This window comes from Brassica napus, chromosome A3 (assembly GCF_020379485.1).
Source record: "Brassica napus cultivar Da-Ae chromosome A3, Da-Ae, whole genome shotgun sequence".
Taxonomy (NCBI): Eukaryota; Viridiplantae; Streptophyta; class Magnoliopsida; order Brassicales; family Brassicaceae; genus Brassica; species Brassica napus.
In genome coordinates this window covers 28347056-28369870 of record NC_063436.1, presented here as the reverse complement: position 1 = coordinate 28369870, position 22815 = coordinate 28347056, and the positions used below count along the sequence as shown (strand labels likewise).

The following is a 22815-nucleotide window of genomic DNA, read 5'->3' as shown; positions in this document are numbered from 1 at the left end:
GTCAAATCAATTATTTTAGTTTTGTATCATATTTTCAGAATCTGAGACTGATTAGGGTGATTGTCACTGTGACGTAGCTGCATGCATATACGCATGATGTAGCTAAAAGAGATATATACAATTATATTAAGATATATCTTAAGAGTGATGACACAATGGTCGATTAGAAGTGGGCATCCAATCAAAGGTGAATCAGTAGCACTGACTCATAATTTGCATCTTGTGGGCCGTTCCTGCCATCTTCTTTCATACCTGTGAGTCTGTGACCTCACTCTTTCCAGAAATTATAATCTCTTTTAGTTTTATATTATCAAAATAAGTTTAATAAACAAAAAGAAAATTTTTTGGGTAAAAAACAAAGAGCATTACATCTCAAGTTGTGCAGAAAAAGAAAGACAGATACGTGTTGTTGGAAAAAAGAAGAAGAAGGAGACAGAGATGTATGTAAACACATCATGTATAAATAGCGAGACGTTGTTGGTACGTTTGGAGAATGTTCCACAACATGCAAATCCGTTCATCACCAATTCACCATTCATTAAGTAAATGCTGCTAATATTTTGTGCTCACCAATTCAAGGTGCATCTCTCGTAGACTAGATAGTACAGTAGTATAAAAACAAACTAATAAAGGATTCAAATAATAGTAGATCAATTAATATATCAATGAGAGGAGAGGTGAGCTTTGAGGTGACTTGAAATCTAATTGACATGAATTTCTTTGGATATGAGTTTTCTTTGTGATACTGATACAGTGATACTAATAATTTTATATTTGTTATTCATTTGAACAGTAATTAGTGGAAGCTGAAAAAAAAAACAGTACTTAGTGGATAACTAAACCTAGCTAAGAGTACTATAATCAGTAACGATCACTAATTTACAAGGGGCGATTTCACTGAAAATTTCATTACAAAAGATTTCAAAAAAATATTTAAAGACGTTTATACAATATAATCCCCCTATTCTTTTTTTATTTAATATATTTTGAATATTCTCGACTACACATTACATGATAGCATATTCTGATATGTATGTAGAATCGTGAAACAATTTTAATATATTTACAAAACCAGCAAAATAATTAAAATGATAAAATCTTGTAACATAGTAAAAATCTCTCAACTCGCTTTCGGACACAACACAACACTCTTGTCTCTCTTATAAATGTTCTGTCAAAGCAATCTCTCTCCATTCATTCACCTTCTCCGCTCTCCTTCTTTAATTTTATCGTTTTTCATCGAAGCTTACACACAACCGACAGAGACAACAATGTTGAAAAAGCCGAGAGTAGTGATCATCGGAGCCGGAATGGCCGGCCTCACGGCGGCGAACAAGCTCTACACCCACTCCAACAACACCACCTTCGACCTCTCCGTCTTCGAAGGCGGGTCCAGAATCGGCGGGAGGATCAACACCTTCGAGTTCTCCTCCGAGAGGATCGAGATGGGCGCCACGTGGATACACGGCATCGGCGGAAGCCCCGTTTACAAAATCGCCGAGGAGGCTGGCTCTCTGGTCTCCGACGAGCCGTGGGAGTGCATGGACTCCACCGCTGATAAAGCTAGGACCTTTGCGGAAGGCGGCTTCGAGGTTGACCCTTCCGTCGTCGAACCCGTCTCGGGGCTGTTCAACGCTCTCATGGAGCTAGCTCAGGGCAAAAAGAAAGAGAAAGAGAAAAAAATCACTCAAAACGACGTCGTTTCGGGGTTGGGTAGTATTTACGAAAATGCCACTAGTGTTGGTTCGTTCTTGAAATCTGGTTTCGACGCTTACCGTGATGCAACCGGCAATGGAGGGAATGGATCGCTCGAAGAAGCTATCTTTACGATGTTTAGCAACACGCAGAGGACGTACACGTCAGCAGATGATCTCTGGACGCTTGACTACGCGGCGGAGAGCGAGTACCAGATGTTTCCAGGGGAAGAGATCACTATAGCTAAAGGCTACGTGAGCGTGATTCACCACTTGGCCTCTGTTCTTCCTCATGGTGTTATCCAGCTGAACCGAACGGTCACGAAGATCGAGTGGGAGAGTTGTGAAGAGTGTCCCGTGAGGCTGCATTTCTCAGATGGGTCTGTTGTGTTTGCAGATCATGTTATTGTTACCGTCTCTTTAGGTGTGCTTAAGGCAGGGATTGAGAGTGATGACGAATTGTTTAGTCCTCCTTTGCCTGAGTTCAAATCAGACGCGATCAAGAGGTTAGGCTACGGAGTTGTGAACAAGCTCTTTGTTGAAGTGTCTGAGAGGAACTTCCCGTCGTTGCAACTCGTGTTTGGTCGGGAGGATTCGGATTCTAGGTTCGTGAAAATACCGTGGTGGATGAGGAGAACCGCGACGATAGCACCAATCCATAGCAATTCGAAGGTCTTGCTTTCTTGGTTTGCAGGGAAAGAAGCTATAGAGCTCGAGAAACTAACCGATGAAGAGATCATAGATGGTGTCTTGACCACTATATCTTGCTTGACAGGCAAGCAAGTGAAAAATGGCTATGTGAATGGTAATGATAATGAAGTCTTGAGAATCACAAAGGTCTTGAAGAGCAAGTGGGGAGGTGATCCTCTGTTCCGCGGCTCGTATTCTTATGTGGCCGTTGGATCAAGTGGTGATGACCTAGACGCCTTGGCTGAGCCATTGCCAAAGATTAATAAGAAGAGTGGTCAGGGGAAGTGTCATGATCAAACCAAGGTTCATGAGCTTCAAGTCATGTTTGCCGGGGAAGCAACACATAGAACTCATTATTCCACAACTCATGGTGCTTACTATAGTGGTATGAGGGAAGCCAATAGGCTTCTCAAGCATTACAAATGTGATTTTTGAGTGTTCATTTTAAGAATATGCTTTTTGGGGGATCAATGTGTTTAGAGAAGCTTATTTAGTTTTTTCTCTTAAATTACAAAAGTTATAAGCACCTACCTATCTAAAAAGCAAATGTCTTCGTCTATGAGTTCCAAGGGACAAAGGATATTAGAGAAACAAAAGGAAAAGTTAAAAAGAAAGTATGAAGATGTATAATGAAATTTGCATCTACCTTTGTCCCTCACTAGTCTCTTTATTCTCTAGAATTTAATATATTTGTTTTGAAATTTTCAATATTTAGAGTCAAAATGATTAAAATAAAATAGATAAAAAAAAAGTAGAAAACTATACAAAATTGCTTGATTCTTTTAAGAAAATAAATGATTTGAAACTGGAAGAGGAAAAGAACAAAAGAAAAAGCTTAGGTGCTCACTGCCTATAAATATATACATACATACAAACCTAAGAGATTCTTAAATTTTATTTTGTGTGGTGAGGGCTTTGATGGACAGGATCCGCCGAACCCGCCTAGTTTCAAGCTTGCAAACCAATATTGTATGAGCAGTTTTACATCTATGTTGCAAATTCTATATACATATGAGACCAAAAACACATATTAGTATCCGAGAATTAACGATCGTACCGCGAATTGTTGAAACAATTGAGTCTACAGTTTGATTTATATTAAAATGTGAGTGATGGAAACTAGTGTTGCATCGTTGCTTGGCACCACGACAAGTTCTATAACATAAATCTTAGATGAAAACATTGAGAAAGTGGTATCATATGGACAAGTATTTCTATTTTACACTAGGATTAATTGTCTTTATGATCACATATTATTATCATATATGCAGAAGTTGCAACATGGTCCTACTAAAGGGCATCAACATATATTGAAAAGAAAAAGGAAAAAAATATAGAGAGGTGAATGGTCATGATCATCTTCATATTGGTTCCCGAATCAGTTGATCTGATTCAACAGTTATGTACAATGTGTAATGAACATGTGGTAGTGGTAGGGTTTGTCTAACCAATTTGCTTTATATATTTGTATCTTTAATATCAATTATTTCTTGTTCTTCTGATCTGGTTTTATCATCCATACTTACATTATAAAGATAATATCCCAATCAGTTTTACAATTTATTAATATGCTTAATTTTAAACATTCATATTGTCTAAGCAAATAAAACGTGATGGAAGGGCTTATCTACTAAACAGATTCCATGGAGAAACTAAGCATATATACAGCCATTAACATTCACATAACATACCGGGATCTCGATTGTGACATGATGTGTCCAATTCAGAAAGAAAAAAAGACCAAAACCCATGTGTACATAAAAACTTTCAGCTACTCAAGTGGTCTTTAATCCCTTATATATTATTTGAGAAGCATTACAACATTTTTTTGTAACCACATGTTATTACTAGAATGATTCTTAGAATCCTTAGAGAAATAGGTTGGTACATCTAAATATATAATAATTTTTTTATTAAACTAACCATAAATATATTATTAATGTGCTTCATTATTTCCATAAATAAAATTACAGAATTACCTAATATGGCTAAAGTATATATGACAATTAATAATTTTGAATAATAAATATTCGATAAAAATAAGTGTGTCTTATATCATATTTGTTTAATTTTAAACTATTAAAATAAATTAAACAACCATAGAAACCATTTAATAAAAATTAAAAGTTTTCTTTATATGTTATATTTTGAATTTTTAAAAATGAGTATAAATTACTAAAACCTTTAAAAGTTTCACATTCAAATTTTGTAATCTATGGTTTAAAATTTTGGCTATGACATGATACAAATAATTAAAAAATCATATAAGTTGAAAGGCTCATTTAATAAGTATTAAAAATAAATAAATATATATATATATATATATATATATATAAATATATATATATGTATATATATATCATTTTAAATTAAATTATATGTCATATAAGAAAATACATAAATATCTTAATTTTGAAAGTTACTTTGAACAATTTTTTTTGATAAAAATTTGAAAAAATATTGACAACCTAATTTTAAAAAATATTAAAAACTACTTAAACTATTATATTATATAACATATATATATATATATATATAACATTCATTCCGCGAAAGACGCGGATCTTAACCTAATTTTATAGTATTACTTTACACTATTATCTGACCTTTATTCACAAGGAGAGGACATGGTTTATTGATTTATAATATTTCATATTCTTATATCAGAAAAACCCCTAAAGTTTTCATTCAATCACGGTCCTGAAAACTCACAAAGGAGATATTCTTAACAAAGTTTATTCTGGTAGCTACATATTTTAAAGAAAAATCAGAACTATACTAAGAGTTCGTGTATAACCCATCAAATGAAATACAATGAAAATGGCTTTCAGTCTCGACATCAATCAACGAAACAAATCTAATCACTAAAATTCAAATTATATAGGAACACATATTGCTAAAAAGAAAAACAGATACATAGAGGGGACCTCTCTCTTATCTCACCTCTATTTTTTAGAGAGAGGTTCGCCGTTCTAGCCGGTTTTTTCTCCGGCGACCTTAACCCGTGGTGTTGGGTTTCCTCTCCGGCATGGATGGCTTTGATAGCGTCGTATGGCCGGCTTATGTTCTAGTGTCGCACCTATCCTCTAGTGGACGACCGGCTTTTGGCTTCGGAATCCACGCCTTTCTCTTCGGTGATGGACTGTCGACTTTTGGCTCTGTTTAACATCATCCTCTGGTGTTTGATGGCAGATTAGATCCGGGTTGTACCGGTTTCTGTTGGGTCTCCTCTTTGTTCCAGTAGATTCCGGCTTCGATTATCGACAACGGGTTTTTATTGGAACTCTTTCATCGGAAGAGGAGTTTTTTTTTGGCTATAGATCCATGGCGTCGTAACGCCTTTCGGCGATGGAAGCTGAAGTGGTGTGGCTTGGTCTCTCTCTTTCATATCTCGTCGCGGCGGAACTCTTTGAACGGTGACCTGTTTCCGGTGTGTTCCGGTGGTTTTCGGATTAGTAGTTCCGGCGGTGACGCGCTGGCCGGTGAATTTCGGTGACGCTCCGACTTTAGGGCACGTGTCCCCTCCTCGCCTTCATGTTTACGCGTGGAAAAGTTCGGATTGAGTTCACCGTTTTTCCTTTGGGCTTTGTTTTTGGCTGGGCCGTTTTCTTTTGTTTGAGCCTTTGTTGTCTTTTTTAGTTCTGGGCGTTTTGGGTCTTCTTTGTATTATTTTCTTTGTTTATTAATAATACCAGATGATAAAAAAAAAAAAAAAAAAGGAACACATATTGCTTTTGTGCACATATCATACTATCCCGGCATGGTTGGAGATGCATACCAAAAAGTTAAAACATAACAAAAATACATGAGTTCTATGAGAATTTTAGTTATTTAAAGTATTTTATATTATTTCATTACATTTTTATCAATTTTGTTAGGACTCAGATTTTATTTTAGTTATATTGGAAGTGAAAGAATAATTAACTTAAGAAATATACTATCAAAATTCACATTTTAATCATATCATCGTATAGTCCATAATCTATTTTGCAAAGTTATATCGTTTCTTCATGAACTATAAGGGGGGGTTAGTGAGAGATTGATTTTTAAAGAGTTGAAGAATTTAAAGATTTAAGTGTTATTGGTAACATGATTCTTAAAGTTCTATAAAGTTTGGTGTTATTAGTATGGTGATTTTACAATTCTATATAAATCTTTTGTTATTCAAAAAGTTAAGTAATTTTAGATTTTGTAATTCTATTAAAACTATGGTGTTATTGGAACAATGATTCATTACATTTTGACTCACTACTCACAACTTTCAAAATACTTGAGTTAACCCATGTATTCCTAAAGTTGAGATGACAAAATCAATATTTTTTTATCAAACATGCAAATATGATATGTGAGAAGCATTATCAATTCCATATAATCTCTTTTATCAAACATGCATATATATAACTATGAAATAGATTCTATGCACAGTCACACTACAACACATCAAAATGATAAACCCAAATTTTTTTATCCATAGTAAAATTATGAAAGAGATTCTACAGTCAGACAACATCACATCAAAATGATAAATCCAGAAATAACACCATCACAAATGAAAATGAGTTATAAATCGTTGTGAGTAGGCTATACTGATTTTTTTTTTTGAATTCCATTAAAACCTTGGTTTCCTCTGAATTCCATAGGCTATGCTGATTTTTTTTTCTTTATCACTCATTGCAATCTTATGTGAAGTTAATCAATATTAGTAAGAACATACACTAAAAAATATTTATCACAAACAAACAGGTAAACATCAAGGTTCTTGCTACTAGTCTAATCAAATAAAATAATGAAACCAAACGTAAACTTGAAAGCAACATATATAACAATCAAAAACTATTTTAATACATGATATAATGAAAAAAAGAAAAATAGATCATAAAAAAAAAGATAAGAAAAGTGAGAACCAGAGACTTGTATTATCTTCCGAGCTATGATGATGAATAAAAAGCAAAGAACAATTCTATAACGCTCATTTTCTTTATACACAATTGAACATACCTTATTTTGAATATATTATATAAAAAATAGATAAACAATAGTAGACAAAAGTTAACATAAATCACAATAAGTCATCGCCAATCAAACTAAAGAATATATGGATTCTATAAATATGGAAAGACATATTGTCAGAATCAATGAAAATATTTACAGAATTAGAATCCTCTTGATTTTTGAAATCAGTGTAAATTATCTCCCCACTAACCCCCCTTAGATTATGTCAATTCCAGATAGTCCATCATGATCAATAATTCTCATTTTCAATCATGCGAGAAGAAAACAATAACACAAAATTGGATTATCAAAATTTTGGTGTTTTTGGGAAAACAAATCTCATATGCTCCAAGATTGTCGGATCCTCATTCTCTTCCACAACATTAATTGTTATGATTATTTATTGTGATTTTAAGTTTTTAGTAGTTTATATAGTGTTATTAAGATACTCATGTTTTAAACATGTGTTACATTTCTGTATTTTGGGATATTTCTATTATTAAAATTATTAACTACAAATAAAAAAATTGGTTAGAAATGGATACCCGCATTCTTTTCTTTTTATTTTGTGCAAAGTGTTATTTTAATTAATTAACAAATAACGAGATCAATATAAATGGAAAGTAAAGTCTCTTTTGCAATTGCACCATGCTACTGATTTCTTTTGGACAAAAACAAAAGTAGTTGAATTTTTTTTTGTTGGTATATGAAAGATATCATAAATAATTCTATGGAACTCTTTTGTCTGTGACTCTGAATTGATTGGTTTGGTTTGATTAGCTATTAAAAAGTTGCTAAAGCCTAACTCCTAGCTCGATGAAGGGTAGATCTACTGCCAAAGCTTCTGTCATTAATGGTGATCAGATCTTAGTGTTGATTCGGTAAGTTGAAGTACAGATTCATCAAATCCAGAAATCTTAATTCTATAATTGGTTTTAATAATATCCGATCATACGTATATTTCTGATGTTTTTGTTCCAACATGTTTATTATATTGTTTGTATGGTCAATTCATAGAGAGCAATTCAATGGGACTACTCTATTATTGTGAAACAATTTTATTTGCTTTCAATTGCTAAAGAAAACAAGAATGCCCCACTTCCTGTATTTTTCCAAATTAGTAAAAATAGAATAAATAAACACTAAATATATATATAATTTTTAATTGAAAATCGAATGATATTGCTACCATATCAGTTTTTTTTTCTTGTCAAAATCAATCCTCTTTTTTTTACATCCTCATTCAACCGCGAACCAGCCCGTTCGTCACTCTTGAAAAATTCAAAGATATGTGTTACATAATTTATTTTAAGTTATCATTATTTCTTCCTCAAGATAACTATACATTTACCTATAAAATTCAAAGATGTTTTAATGAGCTAGCTCGTGTATAGCTTTAACGATTATGCATTTTTTTGAACCACTAAGCAACAGCTTTTATTGACAAGTATGGCATCTTAAAGTTGAAAAAAAAAATACGGCATGTTATTTATCTTGGTAACCAGAAGTTAACCCTAAGGATCAATTAATACACACAAGTGGTTTATCACTACTTTATTTTATCGAATGCCGTTAAAACCTTCGATGCCACATATAATGGCAAGAGTCTCCTTCACCCATCGTAAAATATAACGTTATTTTCACAGATTTAGTGTTTTCATTAATGTGTTAAAAAAAAGTGTTTTCATTAATATATACCTAGACACCTCATAGATCTTCATCGTCTAGGTATCAAGACGCTTCAAAGGTCTCCCCCTGGTTTCTCAAACTTCTCTTCTCAACTACAAAATTAATCAGTTATGTTGTAAATTGCTAATTTCACTTAATTTTTATGTGTAAATAATGTAATAATGTAAATACCCTAAACAGTAGTCATTTGAGAAAGTGGAAAATTGAAATGAATAATTAACCAATTTGCCTGAGCTTTTTGACCAATTTGGTGGCAACATATGAGTTGATGGAAAAAGAAAAGAGAAGTTGAATAGCATAAAAACATTAAATCAAATGAGCTAATCAGTGAAAGAAGATGTTTCACCTAATATGGATTCTCCATCTTCACAAAACTACAAATGAAAACATCAGATTATGACTAATTACTTTTTTTTCTTCTACAAAGATCATGATACATTTATAATCCTTACTAATCAACAAACTGAAAAAAACATTTATACTTTGGAAATTTATGATGAAAATCCAACAACCCATCTTTTTATTTTTTGAAACACTATCCAACAACCCATCAAAGAGTAACTTTCGTGTCTTTGCTTATCTGTTGACTTTTTACTGTCTAACTCTTACTTTTTTCAACAAAATCATTTTCTACAGCTGCAAGGATTCTCATTTTTATTGTTTTTTACAATATATTATTAACACTGATATTATAAAAAAAAAATTAATCATCTAAAATGAAACCAAAGTCCATACGAATTACTGTCTTTGAAAAATAGGAAAAATATATCATTTTATAAATTCAACCAAGAGATCAAGGTAAAGTAAAAAAAAAGTTACTGATTCCATAAAAGAGGTCGAAAAATTTATTAGATGCTTTCATTACTTTTTGCTCATCCCTAATCGGCGACGATGATGAACTTGGGATGATGTGTGAATTAAGTAAATTATCTCATTGATATTCAAAAAAAATTTTGGTTGGTGCTCCTTTATAAAGCTTTTGTGATTATTATGTTATGGAAAGTGGACCTGTTATTAAAGGAACACACACACATATATGATATACCCAAGCTGTCCAGGAAAAAAATTGACAAATAAAAATAAGAAACTAACGAAAAGAAGGGGTCAAGAACGAATCTAGGGACCTAGCTAACAATATGTGGTTTACTTTGTAGACTTTTTACTTGTTGTTCAAAAAAAAAAAGACTTTTTACTTGTTTTCTCAAAGTGAACTAAACTGATGCTCGAAACAAAGTGTTCAATATGTTTTACAAGAATTTATGGCCAAATGTGACTGTTTACATGACTTTTCTTTGCATTTGTATATGTCCCTTCACAAAAAAAATACAAAAGGTTAAAATATAGATTTCATTCTACGAATTTGAAATCAACTTGTCATGATTAGAATATAAAATTTCAATCCTTCATAATTATCATCCATTAAATGAAAGAGAACTAAAAAGTTGTGTACTTTCAAAATAGAAGCAGGAGCTACATATCAGAGATTCTTCCAACATTTACCAAGTACCTAACCGGTTTACCTACAACCTTTTTTTTTTTTTTTTTGAACAACTCCGGTTTACCTACAACCTTAACATTAAACTTTATCCACTAGATTTATGGTCCTAAATTCGTAATCATGAGATGGACACAACAAGTCCAGTTTATTCTCAGGTTGTGAGTCCATGGGTTAGAGCTATAGGACAAAATACAAATCACTATCATTAACCAACAAACACATTTATCTTACTCTAATCAATTTTTTTGCCGATATCACTATTATCTTACTCTAATCAAACCAGACTATATATCCTTGTTCGTCAGGAAAGCCACAAAGTTTGAATCATCTTCCATCATTAAACCAAGCAATGAAACTACATACGCACTATCATTTTTCTTGTTAAGACTCCACAAGTCCGATTAGTTAATAATAATGTATGTAAAGTTGTAAACTAGAAGAATATAATTTAAAACTGGGAGGAAAAAGATTATAAAAACTCGTATGACTAGTCGTATGACTAGCCTTCTTAATTTTAGACACCTGATACCACAACTTGGATGCTCATTATGTTATAGTCATACCAGTGTACCAAGGTTGTCCTGCTCTGTTTGCTTAGCTTGACTTTTTTTTTGCTTAGCTAGTTAGATTTGCTAAAGGTAACTTCCTACACAAGAAAAGCTTAGTCTCCAGCAGATTAAGCCTGAATGATTTCACTTTTGCTAACTTTCTGAAGGCAACTTTGCTAACTTCGAAACACAGTAACCAAAATCTGCCACATTGTCAGAATATCTTCAGACACACTCATACATATACATAGGAAGCTCAGACTTAATCAGACCCGTTCCAATAACAACTATCGTAACATTTGTCTAGAGATAACAAAAAAAAGATGACATGTTCCACACTCTCTTTAGCTGTTGACTAATCAATGGTTGGCTTGTTACGTGGCAGATTCACGAGCGTCCATAAGAATCACGATCCGTGTAAAACGTAACGTGCAAGTCACTCCAAGACTTGGTCTCATTGGCATATCACTTTTCTTTCCATCTGACCTCAAAAAAACTCTGATCAACGTTTGCAAAGGTTTTTTTTGAGAAACATCACATCCCATCGGTTTAAGGATCGGAACCGTTTTAGTTATCGTCCTTTATTGTCGGAATGTTCGTTTTTAACGTTGGAGTAATATTTCCCTTTATTTGAAGAGATTACGTTTAGATTTATAGGTTTACCCGAGATCTTGACTGTAAGGTACGGTATCTTCTATTTTGTTTGTAAAGAAGTTACACTTTAGCTACACCAGAGAAGAAGCAATGATCTCCGGCGACACATTATCAGCTAAGAACCACAAAGCTTTACTACCAGAAGAAGACCCACCAAGCCAATCGATAGCACCTCAAGACAACAACAACGGAGCTTCTTCCACTATCTCCATCTCAAGCTGCTTCATCTTCACATCTCTCCTTATCATCACCTGCGTCACTCTCTCTGCCGTTTTCGCCTTCGTATTCTTCTCTTCCCACACACTCAAGAAACTCGACAAGCCCGTGGTTCTATTGATATCCTCAGACGGGTTTCGTTTCGGGTACCAACTCAAGACCGAGCTACCGAACATACACCGGTTAATCACCAACGGAACAGAAGCAGAAACCGGTTTAATCCCGGTTTTTCCAACACTAACTTTCCCTAACCATTACTCTATCGTCACAGGACTGTACCCTGCGTACCACGGCATCATCAACAACAAGTTTACGGACCCTGAAACAGGGAATGTTTTCACAATGGCTAGCCACGAGCCAGAGTGGTGGTTAGGCGAGCCGTTGTGGGAGACAGTAGTGAACCAAGGGCTCAAGGCAGCTTCTTACTTCTGGCCTGGCTCTGAGGTACACAAAGGCTCTTGGGATTGCCCTAAAGGTTTCTGTCAAAACTACAATGAGTCTGTTCCTTTTGATGATAGGGTTGATACCATCTTGAGCTACTTCGATTTGCCTAGTACCGAAATCCCTAGCTTCATGACGCTTTATTTCGAAGATCCGGACCATCAGGGTCACCAGGTTGGCCCTGATGATCCTCGGATCACTGAAGCTATAGTCAACATTGACCGTTTGATCGGTAGATTAATCAATGGGTTAGAGAGAAGAGGGATCTTTGAGGATGTGACTATGATCATGGTTGGTGATCATGGCATGGTTGGAACATGTGACAAGAAACTCATCTTTCTTGATGATCTATCTCCATGGATCAAGATCCCAAGCAGCTGGGTGCATGACTACACTCCCTTGCTAGCTATTAAACCACCTTTGGGACACAATGCAGCTGACATAGTGGGTAAGATCAAAGAAGGTTTGAACTCAGGTGAAGTAGAGAACGGTAAGTACTTGAAGGTTTATCTCAAAGAGGACTTACCTAGCAGGCTGCATTACACGGAGAGTGAGAGGGTCCCACCTATCATAGGACTAGTTGATGAGGGCTTCAAGGTTGAGCAGAAGAGGAGTGAAGCTTATAAAGAGTGTGGTGGAGCTCATGGGTATGACAATGCTTTCTTCTCGATGAGGACTATATTCATTGGGCATGGTCCTATGTTTGCTAAAGGAAGGAAAGTGCCTTCTTTTGAGAATGTTGAGATATATAATGTCATTAGTACGATTCTAGGGCTTAAGGCTGCACCTAACAATGGGTCTCATGAGTTTCCTTCAAGCGTTCTCTTGCCACGCACGTAAGTAGACTTAGTGTGAGTTCATTCTTTTTGTCTATAAGAGGCAGCCTGGAACCTACAACTGCGTTTTAAGCCGCAGCTGAAACGTTTATGCGCTTTGATATATTAGACGTTTTATGCATTTTCATCTGTATCTTGTTTTGGTGCGATTGAACAAGTAATTCTATTAAATGTAATTGTTATATATTTTGGTGTCTATAATTGTCAAAAAATTTAGTCAACAATTTTAATGTAACATTTTCAATTTAAATGAACAATTATATTTTGGCATTTAAGTTAGTTTTCTTGTGTGTAAATAAAATCATTATTGTTCTGCGTTCTGCGTCAAAACACGATTGAACAGAGAAACAAAGCGCGTTTAGACATTTTCAACGCAAACGCAACAAAAAAACGCCAAATAAAAGACGGCGTCCAAAACGCACATGATGAGAGAAACATAACTGGATTCTATCTGAACCAGACAGTTTCTGATCTTCTTACAGAAATCTTCTTTTCTCCGGAGGATCCCTCGGAGCTAAGAACCATCTCCTTCTCTTCTCTATCTCTCTGCGTGGGTGAAATTTTGATGGCTGGAGTTGTGCGATTATCAACGACGTCGGTTCAGACCCTTGGCGTCTCTTCTTCGCCCTTCACCTCCTTTGCAGCCACTCTCAGTTCTCCTTGCTTACCTCCGAATCTGAATTCCGACAAGAGATTGCGTCACCTCTCATCTTCTCCCTCGTGCTCGTCTCCTCATTACTCAGCTTCTGGTCTTAGAAGCCATAGCCTCCTTAGACGTCCCAACAGCAAAGTGGTTCGTGTCAAGGTGAAAACTTTCTTGTCTTTTTAGCACAATCTGCTCGTTATTCGAATACCCTTTTGGAAAATGATTGGTTCTTGAGCTCAGATGATTACAAAATAAGTGTAAAGTTTCGGTTTTTGATTAGAAAGGGTGATGCTTTAGGCCATAATTTGAGTGTATGATGTGTTTGTGGTATAGGTAGATGAGAGTGTTACCGAGGCAGAGCCACCTAAATGGTGGGAGAGGAATGCTCCAAACATGGTAGATATTCATTCTACCGAAGAATTTTTGAAGGCTTTGAGCGAAGCGGGGGAAAGACTAGTGATTGTAGAGTTCTATGGAACTTGGTGTGCTTCTTGTAGAGCATTGTTCCCTAAGGTTTAGTTCCAAAGTTACGTTTGTGGCTCATTAGTTTTGTGATTCTGAGATGGATGAAAGATGTTTTGTGTCTTGTTCAAAATATTTTCAGCTTTGCAAAACGGCGGTGGAGAATCCTAATATAGTGTTCCTCAAAGTCAACTTTGATGAGAATAAACCCATGTGCAAGAGTTTGAACGTGAAGGTGCTTCCTTACTTCCACTTTTACCGTGGAGCTGATGGCCAGCTCGAGTCCTTCTCATGTTCTCTTGCTAAGGTAAAGAAAGCTGCTCATACACATCAAAACCTATTGAACGTGTTTGGTTTGACATTCTCTTCTTTATTTTTTTTGTTATTTCAGTTTCAGAAGATAAAAGATGGCATCAGACTACACAATACGGATCGTTGCAGCATCGGTCCAGCCAAGGGACCTGAAGGGTTTACGTTGGAATCTTTATCTGTGCAGACGAATGCAGCCAAACCAGCTGGATCAAGTTGAACTGCCAGATACTGAGCTTAATATTCTGTATATCCGAGATCTTCTGCCGCTGTAACAATCTTTGGTTGCTGAAGCAAATACTGAGCTTAATATTCTGTATATCAGTAATTTTTTGGTATAAAAGGATAACTCCTGAAGCATGTTATGATTCTTTTGCCAATAGGCAAATTGCAAATGTTGCAGCATCTATTGCCACTGGTCTTTATTGCTACAAACTACAAAGCATATAAGTTATCGATGTGTGATGCATGTGTGAGGTTTGGCAAGTCTAGTTTAGCAACCGGTCCACCTCTCCGTCTTCTTTAGCTTGATAATATAGCATATGGTTATAAGTCTACTCCTGGGAGAATGAACAGCTGCTCTGATATGACTCTGCTTTGTTGGTCCTCACACTCTGTATTCTTCTACTAACCGACGTATCCAGTGGTATTCTGATTGGGGTTTTGGCTGGTTTGCTGAAAGTTTATGACTTTACAAACAAAACATTGGTTTTTTTATCATCATCATCATCAACAACAACATCACATAAACATTGCATCAAATTGAAAGTTCATGACTTTAATTTACGAACAAAAGCTTTAGTTTTTATTAGCTTCTCACAAGAATCTCAGCACCCTTTAACAATGAAACACCTCGAAATCGCATTTCGGAGCAATAACCTGCAAAAGCATCCTCGCCGTATGCTCCTGACGCACCACCGCATCTCTCTTCTCCACCAACACCGCTCCAACGATCCTCTCAAACCCTCCTCCTCCACCATTCGCCACGTAATCAACCAGCGCCGCTTGCACAGGCCCCAAGCTAGGATTATACGCAGCTGACTCCATGTACCATCCTCTGTACACTCTCCCTTCGCAATCCACCAGCGCCACTCCCGACGGACACCGACTATACGGCGCGTAAGATCTATTCGCAGCTGATAAAGCCGTTAGCTTTAAATCGGAATCTACATGACCGTTGGTGACACCCAAGAGAGTGAGACGGTTATCGTGCGGCTCGAGGAGTAAAGGGACGTCTCTCTCGAGGAGATCGTTAGGGCCGAATCTGTGCGGCAAAATGCTCTCTAAACGCACGTATCCGTCTTCTTCTTTCTCCCTAACGGCGTCGTTTTCATCCTTAACGGCGTCGTTTTCTTTCTCATTAACGGCGTTTTCTTTATCCGTAACGGCGTCGCGGAAGGCGTTTGGATCGGTGATAAGGATTTTGATATCGGGGGCGTCGCGGATCTCCTGGAGGAACTGGCGGCAGTGGCCGCAGGGAGCGGCGGAGACGGAGAAGTGGCGGAGGTTCGGCTCGGAGTTGAGCGTGAGGTTGGTGACGAGGAACTGCTCGGCGTGGATCGAGTGGTGGAGAGGGAGGCCTGGGAACTCGACGTTGACGCCTACGAAGATCCGACCCGATGATCCGAGTCCGACTGCTGAGACCGGGAATTTCGAGATCGGAGGGCGAGCGAGGGGTTTCGCTGGGTTGACGAGCAGAGGGAGGAGGTTGACGACGGAGACGCCGTGTCGTTTCGCGGCGGATTCGGCTTCTTCGGCGTGGATAAGGAAGCTGGGCCGATCCATTATCTGAGACTGAGAGTTTATTTCGGGTCGGGTCGGATCCACGTGGGGATTTATATTTATGGATCCCGGGACGGAAATGAGGAGCGGAAGCTAGTATTTATACGCTGGACTATTCGTTAAGACGTTGATGGGCTCAGTTTATCAAGACTCGTGACCCATTTATTTGAGTAGTTTAGTAGAAATATGACGACAATTTAATCTTTAAGCAGTCATGATGTGACCAGAAAGAAACTAGACCTTTGTTTCGCCATGTTGATCTTGACGTGAACTTGGTTGAGAAACTAGTCTACGTTGACTTGATCACGTGAACTTAACAGAAAATTCACTTTATATGCCTCAGCTCTCAACGTCCGTCTCGACGTTTAACCATTTTAAGAAAAACAAGTTTACTAATGGGACTACATTATATAATTTATATTCTATGCTTTGATATGTATGCAAATTGCAAAACTACTTTTTCTGACTCAATTATATAGATTAATTCAAAGGCATTGCATATTTTTTTTGCTTTTGCTTTTGCAAAACCAAAATAAAAGTTCATAAGACTATTTAAAAGAAAAAAGACGAACTATAAGACTTGAAAAATTACTGCATGAACTCAAAGAAGAAATCAACATATAATAATCTTATAATTCATTACTAAGACAATTGTGATTTGCGTTTTATCTTTCCCGTACATACCATAGTTTTTGTATCAACATCTTATAAAATATGCATCAGTTTTTCCAATTATTACGAATTATGTATATATATTTTGTTTAGGGTAAATTTTGGAATCGTTTCTCATATTAATCTTTGGCCTTCACCTCCTAGATGCAATGAAAGACCTTGAAAGCGCATTTGGGGTCGGCTATAGTCTCTAGAATCATCTTCGCCGTCTTCTCTTGACTCACCACTGCATCTCTCTTCTCCACCAGCACCGCTTCCACGATATCCTCGAACTTTGTACCTCCACTTATCACAAAATCAACCAACGCAGCTTGCACTGGCCCTAAGCTTGGGTTATAGGCAGCTGACTCAATGTACCATCCTCTGTACACTTGCCCTTCACGATCCTTCAAGGCCACTCCCGAGGGACACTTACTGTACGGTGCAAAAGATCTGTTCGCCGCCGCTAGAGCCGTCCTAAGCAGTAAACGATCTTCACATCCCTCTGAACTCACTAAGAGGAGTTTGTTATCACGCGCCTGGAGAAGGTCAGGGAGGAGATTGGAGTGACGTGGAAGGAGACTCTTGAGAGTCACGAATTCTTGTATGCCAAGTGCTGGATCTTTGATAAGGACTTGGATGATAGACGCCTCGGTGATTTCTTGAAGAAACTGACGGCAGTGACCGCAAGGCGCGTGGAAGACGGAGTCGCTAGAGGAGACGGCTAAGTGTGTGAGGTGTTGCTCGGAGTTGAGCATGAGGTTGATGACGAGGAACTGCTCGGCGTGGATGGAGTGGTGAAGAGGAAGACCGGGAAGTTCGACGTTGATGCCTAAAAAGACCTTGCGGGAAAATCCGAGTCCAACTGCTCCGACGTGACGTCCGGAGATTGGAGCCATACGGAGAGAAACCTTACGGTCGATCAGTGAAACAAGGTCCATTGGATCGCTGACGACACCATAGGGTTCGTTTATGAGAACGAATTTTGAGGGCTGTGCCATTTTCTTTGGATCTTGTGTTTGGGATGTTATGTTGAATGTGAGAAGTGAAGAAGCAAACTCTTTGACTTATTTATAGGTGTAGTGTTGTGTGCATGCATATTGAATTAAACTGTGTAATTGGGTGTTTATGTCATTGACATACCTAAGTAAAAGCTACAGAAATGAAAAAGGTGATTGTGACTCTTTCAGATTCATGAACCATCTTTTTGAGAAAGAAGTTGTTAGAACTATTTTTGTAATTTAGTAAAAACTAGATAGTAAGGTCATGAAAAGTGGTAACGTATGGTTCTAGTCATAACCCTTGATTAGTAACTTTATAATAGCTTGAATATATAGTGACATAGATGAAAATATATTCAACTCATTAAAAAATACTAGTTCAAATGTCCGTAGATTATTGCAATGGTTACTCATCGTGTCATTATGGTGTTACTGTCTATTTACGAACCCGATTTAGAATTCGTATTATCGTATATAGTGATAATCAAGTCCATGATATACATAAATCTTCATTCAAGCTTTGTAAATTGCAAGTTTAATTTATTTATTTTTTTTAAATGTATTATCCTATCTATTTGTTTTAAATGGAGTGAGTACCTCGTACGCAGACGATATCACATGCACAGGCACTGTTACAAAATCTAAACGAGATTGGTCACTATATAAACTATCAAGACTAGCTCATGTAACCACTTTAAAAGCAACATTGCATTAAAGTAGTTAGAAATACTTTTAATTAGTTTGGATTACATAAGAAGTTTACTTGAAAGTGATTTGATGCACTAGTGGTAAAAATATACTAATTCAATAGGCTTACCTAATCACTCTTGCATTGTATGAGTAATTAGGATCTACCATCAAGGCTCATGATGATTCATGAACTATTTTTTAAATCAAATTAGAGCTTGATCCACGAGGCCACACAGATAGTTACTTTTACTTTTATATATATAAATATTATCTTATTGTTTACCATATTTAAAATGTTTATAAATACAAAAATTAAATAGTTTACATGTTGTAAAAAATATTGATTTGTTCGCCATACTAAACCTTCGACAAATATTGGCCAATTGATATGTCCAAGTAATATTTCTTTTAATACGAAATCTTTTTCCAAATATAATAATATTTTAATATTTTGATTAGATATAGATCATATGGCGCGATTTAGATATATTAAAAAGGAATATTCGGTTATATACATTAAATATTATTCTATAAGTAATTCAAAAATATTTAAATCTTATATAGATAAATTTTATTGTTGAAAATAATTAATAGTAACCGAAATGGTTGAACATATATATTTAGAAATTTTCGAAATATATATTTTGGCGAGATTTGGATATATTAAAATATGAAGATTTGGTTATAAACATTCCCTATTGTTCTAAAAATAATTCAAAAATATTTAAATCTTAGCATATATAGATTTTATTGTTGAAAATAATTAATGATAGTCGTAATGATTAAATCTATATTTTAAAAATATTTGAAATACATATATTTTAGGCTTTACAATCTAAATTTGTATGAGTAATTAGGATCCACCATCAAGGACCATGATGACTCATGAACGATCTTTTAAAGCAAATAAAGTAGTACGATTAATTTTTGTTGTGTAGTAGTAGAAATCAAGTAGATGAGGTGAAGACAAACGAGTAATAAAACATGGTTTAATCGTCTTAAGCACTTGACTAGTTGCATCGTCTACATATCAGAGATTTATGTCACTTTATGCTCAGCTCTAAACAAATTCAAACATGAAAATATCACTAACTAAGTTGTAATTCGATTTGAGTCTATGGGCATATGACTCAAATCGAGTTATAATTAGTGATATTTTCATATTTGAATAGTAATTTAGATACTAAAAACATTTATTCGTGTAGTGCTATACGTAAATTCATGTCTTTGTGGTGTTATTCGATATACTAGAGCCGGTGTCCACGTTCCGCGCGGATTACATATTTAATTAAAGTATGTTAATATTTGTGTTAATAGATTCTTACACGTTTTCCTAGGATTAAAACAATGGTGAAGAAGTGCCACATGTTTGTATAGAAAACAATCATCATCTAAGAATCTTCATCACAAAAATGTTTTTTTTTGCCAAAGTATTTAATTATTCCTATATGTGTCTTCTAAGGGTGAATGACGAATCTGTTGATACAGTTGGGAGCAGTGTTTTTTTATTAAAAACTAATTGTGGTATCTTTCATAATTTGTATTTTTAAATAAAAACATATTTTACTAATTATGTTTATATTTGTTTTATTTGCGTTTTGTAACTATAAAATGAATAATAATATCTTTATTTAGTACTTATATAAAATTATATAGAGATAGATTATTAATTTATGATTATGATGAGACTATATATTAATTTGGAACAAATATTAAGCAACTCAATTAGATTCTTGCAAACCGGGGGAAAATGAGTGGCCGGTCATGTCGTCTGTATTTTTACCTTTTCCCAAGTTTTTAAAACGTTTCGTAGCAATAAACAAAATTCAAAACGTAGCATTTCATTTACATATTTGGAATCTTATCAAATAAGATGTAACTTTTCTTTTTTTTGTGCGCTTCAAATTTAATAAGATGTAAATAGTCAAAAATATATAAAAAATAAATATATATAAAACATAATTTGTATTTTATATTTGTTTTATTAGAGTTTTGGATTAAAGTATTAAATTAATATATCAATACTAATAATGTTTTTGATTCAAAAATGTACTTGTAAATTCAAAATACCTCCCATAAGCGGAGGATCTTTGGCAGTTGGTTTGACCATGGTATTGAGAAACAATCGATCCTTAAACAAAGGAAGGAATAATTAAATGTTAGGCAAAGTGATATGGTTTGATAATAAAACATAGTGAAAAAGGTCCCAATGGATAAAATCGAACCATGAGATTAATTACAAACTAAAATCTTATAAAGCAAAAAAAACTAAATATTTTATATGACCGATAGATGTGAACTACAATTGTAGTAGCTTTGCAGGCAGGAACTATTATATTAAATCAGAATTTTTTGGCGGAGACCAATAGCTAAAGACGGAAGATTGTTGGTCTATGTTTAATCTTAACCAACTAAAATCTTATACGTTTGTTCGCACAGATTATCAATATGAATCTATTATTAAAACAATTGAAAATAAACAGTGGAAGGTGAGCCAAACCCCACGTCCCAACCGCATACGGACTTAACTATCCAACTCTTAAACATATCACTTACGCCAAGAAATTGACAAAATTGTGACTTTCAAATATTGACTTACACAAAATCTTGAACGGTTGGCGGTGGTGGTTTTTTCAGAGTGAGAGGGGATGAATATATGGTCTTCAGATTAGAGTTCTTGATCCTAATGGTAGAATATATGTTATTTAATTTTCAATGAATGCAGTAGGCATTTTGGGCATGAAATATAACGATTTTCTAAATTAAATTGTTCACCAGCTATAAGAATATTAAGTATGAGGCAAGTTAAAGTTGTAGAAATCGATTTTGATTTAGGATGACAAAGATGTGGTAGCTAGAAGCCTAATATTAATCAACAATCAATGCATGCATTGTTTTATTATGATGTAACTGGAGTTGAACCGGGTTAAACTGTGACTCTTCACACATTTTAATGGTTGGTTTTTTTTTTTTAAAGCACAGTCCAAAATGACATGGCATAATGGTTGGTTCTGATTATTTTGCCCATGTGGCATGGCTTAGGAAGTTAGGATTTAGCTCCTTTTATATAGTAGGATACAATACTATGTAATTGCCTTAGTTTGATGTAATTACTCTAATTTGTTTCTTCCCTACTTTTGTTGCAAAAGACCACTTAGTTTACTTTATTACAGTTTATTCCCCAAATCTTTGTGGAGTGTAAATAAACCCCCACGATAAAAGGACTTTAATCTGAAATTGGACAAATGGATGAAAAAAAAATTTCAACCACCTAAATGATCTACATAAGACAAGAGATGTGTAAATAACGATTTTACCATTAATGATGATTCTACCTTAGCCATCAGATCTTATCTCTTTGTTTTAATCTTGACCATCGAATTTACATTTATCTTTCCTTCTCTCTTTTTTTTTTGTTTAATCTAAACCACGTGAACAACTCACAGCCACACATCTTCCTTATCTCATTATTTTATTTGAATGAGTATAACTAGTATTACTCGTACAAATAAACATGTTAAGAAATTGTATAACTGGTATATAAATATTATAATTTATGTATAATATGTAGTTACTCGACACGACTAATAAATTATGTTTTAGACATAAATAAACAAGCAAATATATCTTAATTTGAAAATGATGAAAAACATCTTCTATTTTATTTAAAAAATTTCGATTGTTGTTAAATTACTATATTATGCACTTTATACTTTTAAGGTTTGTTAACAATATTAGCCATATTATTATGATAAACAAATATCAAACATATTGTTACAAACATATGATGTAAAATATTGGCACAACCCCTAAAACTAGACATATATATGAGTATCACTCGTACAACTAGTATAACTTTCAGAAAATGACAAAACCAATTTGGTATTTCATATAAGAAAAACAATCAAATATCCTAATTGGTATGTACTCAGAAGTTTCTCTTAATAGATTTGAAGTTTTGGATTTTTTTTTTTGAAAACTATTACACAACTCCATAAATTTACATGATTTACCTT

At 35.0% G+C, this 22815-nt stretch overlaps 5 protein-coding genes across 5 annotated transcripts; 3 read left to right on the top strand and 2 right to left on the bottom strand.

Annotated features, from left to right (window-relative positions):
* The first annotated feature begins 1085 nt into the window (after nucleotides 1–1085).
* Nucleotides 1086–2910, top strand: LOC106386332 (probable polyamine oxidase 5). Its single transcript, XM_013826189.3, has one exon. It carries the CDS (start codon nucleotides 1167–1169, stop codon nucleotides 2817–2819), a length of 1653 nt encoding a protein of 550 aa, XP_013681643.1. The 5' UTR covers nucleotides 1086–1166; the 3' UTR covers nucleotides 2820–2910.
* Nucleotides 2911–11155: 8245 nt separating this feature from the next.
* Nucleotides 11156–13470, top strand: LOC125591099 (ectonucleotide pyrophosphatase/phosphodiesterase family member 3-like). Its single transcript, XM_048764511.1, has one exon. It carries the CDS (start codon nucleotides 11856–11858, stop codon nucleotides 13260–13262), a length of 1407 nt encoding a protein of 468 aa, XP_048620468.1. The 5' UTR covers nucleotides 11156–11855; the 3' UTR covers nucleotides 13263–13470.
* A 99-nt stretch (nucleotides 13471–13569) lies between these two features.
* On the top strand, nucleotides 13570–15035 carry LOC125591100 (thioredoxin-like 2-2, chloroplastic). The gene is made up of 4 exons (XM_048764517.1): nucleotides 13570–14063; nucleotides 14238–14417; nucleotides 14509–14673; nucleotides 14758–15035. The coding sequence occupies exons 1-4, from the start codon at nucleotides 13824–13826 to the stop codon at nucleotides 14893–14895; spliced, it is 723 nt and encodes a 240-aa protein (XP_048620474.1). The 5' UTR covers nucleotides 13570–13823; the 3' UTR covers nucleotides 14896–15035.
* A 330-nt stretch (nucleotides 15036–15365) lies between these two features.
* Nucleotides 15366–16548, bottom strand: LOC106386310 (cytidine deaminase 1-like). The gene has a single exon (XM_013826173.3). The coding sequence runs from the start codon at nucleotides 16458–16460 to the stop codon at nucleotides 15513–15515; it is 948 nt and encodes a 315-aa protein (XP_013681627.1). The 5' UTR covers nucleotides 16461–16548; the 3' UTR covers nucleotides 15366–15512.
* Nucleotides 16549–17067: 519 nt separating this feature from the next.
* On the bottom strand, nucleotides 17068–18164 carry LOC106417011 (cytidine deaminase 6). The gene has a single exon (XM_013857879.3). It carries the CDS (start codon nucleotides 18107–18109, stop codon nucleotides 17270–17272), a length of 840 nt encoding a protein of 279 aa, XP_013713333.1. The 5' UTR covers nucleotides 18110–18164; the 3' UTR covers nucleotides 17068–17269.
* Between the last annotated feature and the right edge of the window lie 4651 nt (nucleotides 18165–22815).